The 10,572-nt window shown below is 38.4% G+C and overlaps 2 protein-coding genes across 2 annotated transcripts; one reads left to right on the forward strand and one right to left on the reverse strand.

The window, feature by feature from the left end:
• Positions 1-471: 471 nt before the first annotated feature.
• LOC306842293 (tripartite motif-containing protein 16-like protein) lies at positions 472-2,355 on the reverse strand. The gene is made up of 4 exons (XM_079372456.1): positions 2,002-2,355; positions 1,510-1,572; positions 1,274-1,416; positions 472-1,202 (listed from the first exon to the last, which is right to left on the reverse strand). Exons 1-4 carry the CDS (start codon positions 2,048-2,050, stop codon positions 774-776), a joined length of 684 nt encoding a protein of 227 aa, XP_079228582.1. The 5' UTR covers positions 2,051-2,355; the 3' UTR covers positions 472-773.
• A 4,176-nt stretch (positions 2,356-6,531) lies between these two features.
• On the forward strand, positions 6,532-10,406 carry LOC306842291 (stonustoxin subunit beta-like). Its single transcript, XM_079372454.1, has 5 exons — positions 6,532-6,686; positions 8,775-8,807; positions 8,911-8,973; positions 9,070-9,212; positions 9,529-10,406. The coding sequence occupies exons 1-5, from the start codon at positions 6,638-6,640 to the stop codon at positions 9,955-9,957; spliced, it is 717 nt and encodes a 238-aa protein (XP_079228580.1). The 5' UTR covers positions 6,532-6,637; the 3' UTR covers positions 9,958-10,406.
• The last annotated feature ends 166 nt before the right edge of the window (positions 10,407-10,572 follow it).

A 10,572-nucleotide genomic window follows, 5' to 3' on the forward strand; every position in this document is an offset into this window, starting at 1 on the left:
CAGTATGGTTGGTTCAGAAAACATTTGGATGTTGAATCACCTCTAGCACTGCTACAATCCTGAAAAATCTGCAGAATGTTGTGGCTGACCTTTTAGGTGCTTTAGCTGACTTGTCTGCATGTTTGTGTAGAAGATTTCAAAATGACATATTATTGTGATTACATAAAGAAGGTACCAATATCTCTTTTTCTTGAATTTTTAAAGACAATTCACACTTTTACACTCACATTGTCGGTGTTCACCACTGCACTATTATCTTATTTAGTCTTGTACATGTTAGTCTTTAATTACTTGTTTATATTTTTAGTTAATTGTTAATGTTTAATGTTTACATTGTACAAAGAGAGCACTTCTACCGAAGTTAAATTCCTTGTGTGTTAAACATACCAGGCCAATAAAACAGATTCTGATGAACACTTTATTTCATTTAAATGAAGAAAAACTAAATACTGATTTAAAAATGACAATATAACTTTTCTTACAGAAAATACAACACACTATGTTACAACCAATGACACCAATAAACGTGATTTTACTGTACATTGAGTTTTGGCAAAATAACATGTTAACGACACGCAAATGTTTCAACAAATAGCAGCATCTTCATTTTTTTTTATTTACAAAGATTTTTATCCATGCATTTTTTTTCTAAAATATGATAATCTGAAGATCAAATAATTTTGCAGATTTAACATGTTTCAGTTTTGTTTTGTAAACGAGATTTAAATGGAAATGTAATATAATGGTTAAATGAAATCTGACACATTTTAATATTACTCCTCATGCTTGACTAAGACACATGATGACTTTTGTCCGACCCAGAAACCCGCCATCATCCTGCCCTTAAAGGAGCTTTTTATCTGCTGTAGCAGCCTGATCTCCTGTGTGCCTCCACTCTCTTCTCCCTCCATCACATCACTGACTGCGTAAAACTTGATAACACCAGCTGGATGGTCGAGGTACACTCCGATGGTGAAGCACTGGGGGATATCCCAGATTTCTGTGTTGATGCTGTTAGACCAAACCTGGTAGTGGGATCCACCCCAGCCGAGGCCCCAGGACTTTTCATTCTCTCCCAGCCCACAGGGTCCGTCGCTCCCCCTCCTTCCTGCATCCTCGGACGCGACGCCGACCACCACCCATCCTGAATATTTTACCTCCCAGTAAGCTCGGAAGCCTTGGATACCTTCCTTGCAGAGAACCTGAAAGGAAACAAAGAATAATTAAGTAACTCAAGGATGGAAAAAAGGCAATGTCTGGATCTAAGACCAACCTGGGGGGCATGTTCATATCTCTCAGGTCTATCTAGGACGGGACAAGTGACATCATCAGTCATTCGTGACACCTTGGTTCCACCCTCTGTGATCCACAACATCTTGTTCGCTGTCTTATCGTCAAAGGACAGATTGATCCAATCTGATAGATGTGGAAGATTTGACAGAAAAGCTTGTTCACACTACACGAGTGAGTAAATTAAAATGTGGAGGTTAAAGTGTTTTTTTTCCTCACATTTAAGAAGATCGTCTCTGCATGTGGGCTCAGGGATGTTTGGCTCATACTCTGGGATATTTTCTGCGCGAAGACAAAAGTCAGGTTGCGTTTGGCTGAGTTTAAAGTGATAATACAACGATAAGGAGAAGCCACATCTTTCGAAATGTGTCCCTGTATATATAATATAAAACAAATAATCTTAAACAATTATTCTGTGCTCATTTGATGCTTTGGTTTTGATTTAAATATATTTTATAATTTCAGTAATGAAAGCTGCTTTAAAAAAAAGAGTCAGTTTCTTTGATCAAAAACTGCTTAAGCTTTCAAAGTTAACCTCACTGATTTTATTCATAACTATATAAAACCTTCTAATAGTATGCATTGTGGCTCAAGAAAACTCCTTGAAAAACATTCTGTCAAATGTAACCGTGCAGTTAAAATATTATAAAATAGCATGCAGACATGTACTGTATGATCTACTGATAGTTACAAACATAATTGGTCACTCACCAGGTCTGCCAGAACCAGACAGGATTCTATCAGGAGCACTGGTTGGCATCTTTATCGCTCAGTGTCGTGTCCGGGTTCCCTAAATGTTAGCGTCGATCAGCAGCATTCTGCCGCAGTGATGATAATGCCTCCATTATATACCCTCGGGAAAAAGGGTATTAAAGGTTTTGGAGGCCCTCTTGGGATCTCTGAAAGAACTTATGGTAAGGTATGTAGAGATAATGGGCTCAGTAATGGGCGTGCCACGGAGCTTGCCAGGCCAGGATGTGCTCGGCAGTATCACCCCTGAGCCACTGACCCATGTGTCTCTTTGGATTCAAACACTCATTATTGGAAACTCATCCATTAAAAAAATAAAGTTATGTTAGACGTAAAGACAAAGCCTTTTAGGGATGGGATGGAGATAAATAAAGATACTTGATTAGGCGATAGAAGTTCATCTCTTGTTATACTCTGCACATAATTGTCTCTAAGAGTGATTTGATTTGACCTCTCGACTAGAATTTTATATGCATTGTTTTTTTACTCTTTAAAGCTTGAAGTGGTTTGGAAACAAACTTTTACCTACAAATATTTTACCGACAAATGCAATTCACATCCTCAACTAGGGATGGCAAAAATTACCCCAAAACAACATCACGATATTTCCAGCTATTTTTGTGATAATGACATTATTCACAATATGAGAAATTTTCATACATAAATCTCAACAGCAAGTCTTTAAGCAGTGTTATTGTGCTCCTTTAAGTGCTTAGGTTGGAGGTGGTAAAGAAAGTTTGATGTTTTACACACCTTTGTTGTTTTAGTCTTTTTGCACTTGCTACATGTTACCGTGGTTTGTTGTGTCTGAACCATCCACTGCCATGTTTGTTGTTGCCGTGCGCTGTGTGCGTAACAGTTTTAAGTCACAACGATATTATCACGATATTTTTTTTCATAAGCAGAAAGACTGTTAGAACCACCCACTGCCACAGGGTAGGTGTCAGACAAAGTGGTTCCATGCTGTTTTTTATTTTATGTTTTCACAGCAGAGGTTCTCAATGAATCACACATTAACACAATAAATGTGACCTGACGTCCAGCCACCACCATGGGACTGTGTCGCCCTCACACACTCATTCATGCACGGCCTGCTCCTACCTCAACCTCAGCGGCAAAGAAGTGTAGATGATAGGAAAGTGAGGAACACAAAGGAGAAATCCTTCCAGCATCTTATACCATCTCCCCCATCACAATTTTCTTATTGAGTAATGTTGTTAACCTGCTCTACTGTAAAAAGTGTTATAAATTGCAATATACAAATAATGATTGACTGATTGATGAAAAAGCACTACTTAGAAAAAGTAAAGACACAAAAGGTTAACTTGCCCACAAGTAACAATGTCAATATTGTTTTTGCAAAAGTAAAGTAGGATTTGTTTTTCTTTTCTCATTAAGTTAAAAGAAAGACATTCTTCAACATTTTCAAATGTATAAACTTTTTTATATTACATATCATACCCCTTTTCCACCTCTTAAAACAGTCCCCTGCAGTCTAAGTGAAACATCTGTGCTGTGGTCCAAATATAACATGAATCAAGCACTGGAGGAGGTTTGTGACTCTGTATAAACCAGCTCTCTCAGAACACTCCGTTGTGGTGTGTATGTCTCTTTAAATATGAGACCCCCCCCCCCCCCCCCTGAGTTTTCCCAGGAGACATCATTCCTCTGTAGCGAGAATAAAAATGGATGACCTACTCAAACGTTTTGCACTCTGCTGGGGTTGGAATCCATGGGTGGAACTACCAGGGGAGGGGATTTATTCATTTATTTATTACCAGAATCCAGCTCATGATGTGATCTTTGATCTGTGTTGTAAGCAGACCATAAACAAAGGACTAGATGGGTTTATTTCACATTTTGTGGGTTGGTAGACATTCAGGTTACCCAAATAAATAAAAACACAAGTGGATTTTTCACAATATGTCCCCTTTTAAATGTATGTCATGACCTTGACCATCCAGATCAACAAGCCAAAAGTGTCACAGCTCTGCCTTTTTGCAGGGATTACTCCACTGTCAGCATTGTCTTAAAGCTGCTGACAGGAGGATAACAAAAATCCAAATGCAAACTGTCTCTCACTATATTCTTGCTTAATCCCTGTGGTCAGTCTAGGACAGTTCTACCATGAAAGTTCTATGGTATGTTTAGTAGGCATTTCCCTGTAATCAGCGCTGCAGTCATCTGCTTGTGCAGGCAGGAACCTGAGGAGGCAGTCTCAGCAAGAGGTTTTGGCACGGGCCCAGTGCAGTAAACACCTTCGTGAGAGATGAGCGTATCACAAAAAAAGGTTTACGACCAGTGATATACTCTTTCTTTTAACTTGTGCCATATTCATTCAAGTGTCTGTGATTGTAAATAAATGATTGATGGGACAAGAGTGGTCAAGAGCGAAGCTAAGCCTCTCATGATGAACCGAGGAACCCTCTTTCAAGTGACAAAAAGTTGTTACAATATTTAGGTTACTGGGCTGCAGGGGCGGACTGGGAGAATAATTCAGGCCGGGGGTTTGACTCCGTCCCAGGCCACCTAATCCGCATGAGCCAATGATTGTGTAGGCTAACTGTGTCCTCAGTTTAAGTATAACACTAATGTTTATTCACCTGTCTCCATATACTAATCCGTATTATACCAGCTGTTGACGTTGGGGAAAAAAGGTTTTAACTGAAAAGCAAATGGCCTTTTACTTCAGCTACTTTCAATTAACTCCAAAGCTGTTTCAAAGTCACCAGCAAGAAATGACCAGTACCACTAATAAAGTTTTGGATAGCAACTGCCCGGGCACTTATATTAACTTGTGAAATTTTAGACTGGTTTAAGCACACTGCCTTTAATGTGATATGATTGCTATGATTTAAGTCCTCCGCAGAGAGATGTATTCACTGGAACCTTTTTATCATGGATAGGAACAGGAAGCATGTGTTAAGGCAATTAACATTTCTCTGGTTCTAAGTCTAGTACAATAAAGTATTTCTTTTGGAGTTGATTGATTACAGAAGGTTGCCCCACGGGATACTGTGAAAGGTAAGTTAATATCTTTTAGTTAAAGGGGGGGGTTAAAGGAGAGCAGGCAGAGTCTGGGAACTACCAATTGAAAAAATTAAAGCCAGCAAATACACGATTGAAATTTCCTGATCTGATAAAATGATTGAATCTGTGACTTGTGATAGATTTAACAGAACATAAAGCTCTGTCAATTAAATCCTTCAACAGAATGTTTATGTGACATAAAAACACAAGCCCCACTCGCCCAAACGAGTCTAAGAGCCAAAGAGATTAAGAGGTGCATAATTATTTTCATGAACAAATTATTGTTCAGTTATCTTTTTTTTAAGTCATAATTTGTCTTCAGTCTTATTTTGTAAAATAAATAGTGAAAGAATCGCATCGTGAACCCAGTATCGTGAATCAATCGGGAGTTGATTGAATGGTTACATAATAAAATATATCATTCTTAGAAATGTTCTATAAAATTAAAGGGATACTTCACCCATTTGCATGAAGCTTTGTATCATTAGAAACATGGTAGTAGTGTTGAATGGTCGTGAATTCAACCCTCATTTTGCCCTGAGACGAGCAAAAAATGTGTATTTCTTTGCCTGGAAATTTTCTTCATGTGATGCAATATGACGCTTTTTGCATCACATGAAGAAAACTTTCATGCAAAGAAAAACACATTTTTCTCGTCTCAGAGCAAAATGAGGGTTGGACTCACGACCATTCAACACTACTACCATGTTTCTAATGATACACAGCTTCATGTAAATGGGTGAAGTATCCCTTTAAGTTGGACAGACAGATTTGATTACACATAATAATAATCTTAATATATAATTATCTTAAGATATGCATATTGCTTTTAAGGCTTGAATAAAACTGATGAAAGATTACCTTTTTTGTGGCTTTTTTCAGCTTTGCTGAAATGTAAGAAATAATATGTATGAAATAAGTCGGTATAATTAACTACACTGTAGGAGATTCTTAAATAGTTTCTGTCATAATATGGATAATTTCTCTAAAACAAAGAAAGTAAACACATTTTTGTTATAAAATGTAAAAAAAAAAAGTTACATAATCATACTTTAACACAATGGCATGTCTTTGTACATGTTATACAACATACTGCTTAACGTCTGACAGCAGGAACTCTCCAATGAAGAGTGAAATCTTTGCAGCTGCATTCTCAGTGCATGTGTGTGTGTTTGTTTGCATGTGTGTGTTTGCATCCATCGACTATATCCGACATCAATGCATCAGTGCTGTCACTGTGCAATGTGGGTAGATCAGTGGTACTGATGTATGGCGCGAGTGGGTGGGGTTTTCCTGGTAACAGGGGGTCGCCCACAGACATTGAAGCATCCATCCAACCTTTTTAAGGAAAATTGTATACACACAGTTCCGGTTACAAGCCCCTCACCTTAACCCCCCCTTACGTTAATGTCACGTTCGCTTCCACGCCACCGGCCCTGCATCCTTCCCCTATGTCCTAAATCAAAGATATATAAGAGTGCCATCAAGGGATCTCCCAGTGGAGCCTCCAGAGACGACTCATTCATCAGACAGCCTAACTGGAAAAGCTTAAAAAGACATCATCAACATGCCATCCACCACCACGATCATGTCTGACACTCGGATGTCAGAAAAAGGTGAAATTTATTTACTGGATTTTTTCACAATTTACTTTCATCCATGTTGGAATTTTTTGTTTGTGTTTTTCTATTAAGATTTTGCTAAAGGCTATCCATTCTGAATCTTTTGAGAATAATCAAATCTAAATCCTTTTTCTCTCAAATGTGAACTTTAACTATTGCAGCAGGGATGTAATTTGGTGGTTGTAATGCAGATATGATTTCAACAGTAATGCTTTAAATGTATTGATTTATTAACCTCAGTCTGTGTAAGTTTCCATAGAGGAGTTTGTGTTCAAAGCGCAATATTTCATTGGCTGATTTCACGCTTGTTGTAATGAAGGGCATGTAATGATTTTACTGCATGGAAGAGCGGGTCTCACAGCTCCAGCACTGTCTGCGTTTTAAAAGATTTCACATTGTCGATGCAGTGAACAGGCTGCATGTATAGTAATATTCTAAATGATTATCATAAAAGTTGCATCAATAATACATGAATCAAGTTTTAAATCAAGGATTTAACACCGTTACAACAAAACAGAGTGCAGATGTCTCCATTTATGTGTATATACATAAATATATAATGAAACTAAATTGAAAGCTTTTTTTGATGTGTGTGTTTGTTATCAGCTTTAAATGATAGGAATCAAGTTTAAAAATAACTTGCAATTCCTAGCTTTATTATTATGCAATTATTGTCACTCACTTTAATCTGAAAATACAATGAGTGAATGTAATAACTTATTATCATATACATATTTATTCAAATCCCTTCTTAACTTGACTAAGAGGCCCTGTGCAGGTCGGCACCGTTGGGGTTTGTGGCAGCTTTAAAGCTTTAATGTTTTGTATTGTATCAAGCTGTAATGAAGCTGAACAAGGCAGTTTGTTTTTATCACCTCGCGCTTAAATCCAGACAGGTGGTTTAACATTCCTACAGGCCGTCTGTTAGCCTCCAGTCAACATAGAGATAAACATTAGCTCATTGGGATTTGACATGCATACTGAGTGGTGCAAAAATAGCTGGTTTGAAAAAAAGGGTGAAATTGTGACATTAAGATTTACTTGTTTGTGACGAATGCAACCTCACCTTGAACTCTTACATCTACAGAAGCTACAAAACATTCCTACGGTTAATTTCCCTCAAAGTCAGAAACTTTGTTGCTTTCCCCTGCTTGCCAAGGCTAACACATTCGGAGATGATGTTGATGTGCGAACAAAACAGGTCATTTATTTTGGATGTGATGTTGCCTTGTTGATATAAATAAAACGCACACACACACACGTTAAGTTAGTCGATGTTGACATCTTAATGCCGACAGGATTAACTGTCTCCTCTTTTTGATCTTCATCCGGAGACTGCAGACTTAAACGTGATACCAAAGGCTCAGTTACTGAATTGGCACAAGGGCTTAAGATTGTTATGCAACGGTAATAAATCAATTATTTTATAGAAAAGTCAGTCAGTCATTTCTAGGAATGCACAAGGTAGCCACCATTAGCCAAGCTTTATTTGAAAAGGGAATGCTAATAGACCAAATATTAACCGCTCCTTTAGTTAAACAGAGTCCTCTATGTTTTTTTCCATTCACGGATGAAAAGTTGCCTTAGTTCAAGACGCTTTAAAGCAACTGTTATTTTAGCCTTTTCAAGCAAGTTATTTGTTATCTTTTCGGACTATGTTCCCTTGTTGTTTTAAACTGCCATAAAAAACCTGTTGGATATATCTGTACTTACCTGACCTTATCATGACCCTGCTCTTCTTACCTGATTAACTACCTCTGGGCTTCACACTCTGTACTCCGGGGTGACCGCACTCGACCCCTGCAGCATGAGGGCTGTCCAGATCTTCCTCACCGCCTGGCATGAATCAACCGATGGCTCCACAAAAGCATGAACTTGCTGATGTGATGATGTGACAGAGGCAGATGGTTTTCTAAATATACCAACACGTTTTCTAAGTGTCTCACTTTATCAGCAGTGGAGACACACCTGACACATACCGCTGTCTATACTGTCAGGATTTATCGCAGTCAAGTATGTTGTCCTGAATATAGGTTACTGTTGCAAAAACACATCTCTTCATTTTTTTACCCCTTTATGTAGGAAAAAAGTCCAAAGCTGGAAACAAAACCACAGGTAAAACAGTAACCTTTCTACATGTTTTAAGTTAAAAGGTTAGACACAATTCTCTGTTTTCCCGACCTTGTCTGACATTTGTTATTCTGTCACATTCTTTCAGAGAAGATACCAGTGTATGAGCCAAATATTCCTGAACCGACATGCAGAGCTGATCTCATCAAACGTAACATTTTTAAAGTTTTACCCATTTTTAACACTTGTTCTTTGGTCTAAACACATTATTTTCTCTAAATTACTGTTTCCTTTTTAATGTTTTCAGACTGGTTCAAAATTACCCTCGATGACAAAACAGCAAATAAGATGCTTTGGATCACAGAGGGCGGGACAAAGGTGGCACGAATGACCGATGAGGTCACTTGTCCTGTCTTGGATAGACCAGAGCGATACGAGTCCGCACCACAGGTAAGATATAAGGATGTGAATAAAGAAGGTTTTTCATGTGCCAAGAACTTGCCATTACCATTCCAAAGCTGGAGTAGTGTTACATACATACGATACCCAGGCCAGTGCTGGTGGAGTTTTGCAAGATTGTGAAACAGTTTTATGGACTCCCCCCACCCTCCAAGTGTTTATTTAAATCCGGGGGCAACTGGTTTGGCATTGCAAAGCAGAGAAAGCTCCTTTAAATTCTCTGCAGTGGCAGCTACAATAAATCACATGTTATGTTAGATTACCTCACCTCTGATTCTTGTGGTCTTTCTCATCCCTTTTCCAAAAGGTTCTCTCCACCGAGGGTATCCTGGGCTTCAGAGGCTACTGGGAGGTGGAGTACTCAGGATGGGTGGTGCTTGGGGTGGCATACGAGCGAGCAGCTAGGAGGAACAGCCAAGGAGCCTGCGGCCTGGGTGAAAATGAAGAGTCCTGGGGTCTTGGCTGGAGCGGTTCAAGCTATAATGCCTGGCATAACAGCCAGAGTGTCGAGATCACAGATGTTTCAAAGTCCTCCACAATTGGCGTTTACCTTGACCAGCCTGCTGGTGTCCTAAATTTCTACGCTGTGGAGGAAGTGAAGGAGGGAGAGGAGGGCACAGGGGGGAAGGAGGTGAAACTTCTGCAGCAGAATAAGAGCACCTTTAAGGAGAAGATGATACCAGGTTTCTGGGTGGGGACACAGTCCCACTGTTTGATTTTAAAGCAGGAGGAATAAAATCTAACTACACTTACAGTATATTTTCATATTATAAGGTGATACTATCTGTTTCTGTGTTATTAAAGCTATCATTGAGGCAGCTTTAAACATAGGATGACTGGACAACAGCAACATGGTAAGGTTAACTTTGTCTTCCATGCTATTAAAACACAAACCAGCATGATTTTAAGCTGCATAAATCCTTTGTATGCAGCATTATCTTTAACATATCTAGGTGTGTTTTGATTAAAGACACAAAGTACACTCAAGTATGAAACAAGTTGGGATTCAGCCGTCTACTGTTTTTAGACTTTCCTTAACCCACTGGACCACTCATAGCTATATTTATGTATTTGTATTCCTCCATTGTTGTTGTTTGAGAACTCTTATATAGTTTGGTATAGATGTATAAAGACTGTTAATTTGCAAAAGTGTGAATAACAAATAAAACAAAGACTTAAGAGTAAGACACATTTTGTCTTGGTTTGGTATTTGTAGATTACTTTGAGACATTTTATCATGCAAACAAAGTGGATTTGTTATTTATATTTTGTCCCAACCCTAAAATTAAGCAAATAAACATACTTAAAGGACTAATAAGTAAGATACCTACTGAATGAAATCATAAAATGA

The sequence above is a fragment of the Symphodus melops genome (genome assembly GCF_947650265.1).
Source record: "Symphodus melops genome assembly, chromosome: 21".
NCBI classification, from domain to species: Eukaryota; Metazoa; Chordata; class Actinopteri; order Labriformes; family Labridae; genus Symphodus; species Symphodus melops.

Excerpts from the sequence above, each read along its gene's own strand:
- LOC306842293 (XM_079372456.1), bottom strand. The coding sequence starts at position 2,050 with ATGCCAACCAGTGCTCCTGATAGAATCCTGTCTGGTTCTGGCAGACCT. Across the intron at positions 1,417-1,509 it reads CAGAGACGATCTTCTTAAAT|ATTGGATCAATCTGTCCTTT; the intron begins GTGAGGAAAAAA and ends CACATCTATCAG. Across the intron at positions 1,203-1,273 it reads GATATGAACATGCCCCCCAG|GTTCTCTGCAAGGAAGGTAT; the intron begins GTTGGTCTTAGA and ends GTTTCCTTTCAG.
- LOC306842291 (XM_079372454.1), top strand. The coding sequence starts at position 6,638 with ATGCCATCCACCACCACGATCATGTCTGACACTCGGATGTCAGAAAAA. Across the intron at positions 6,687-8,774 it reads CACTCGGATGTCAGAAAAAG|GAAAAAAGTCCAAAGCTGGA; the intron begins GTGAAATTTATT and ends CCCTTTATGTAG. Across the intron at positions 8,808-8,910 it reads AGCTGGAAACAAAACCACAG|AGAAGATACCAGTGTATGAG; the intron begins GTAAAACAGTAA and ends ACATTCTTTCAG.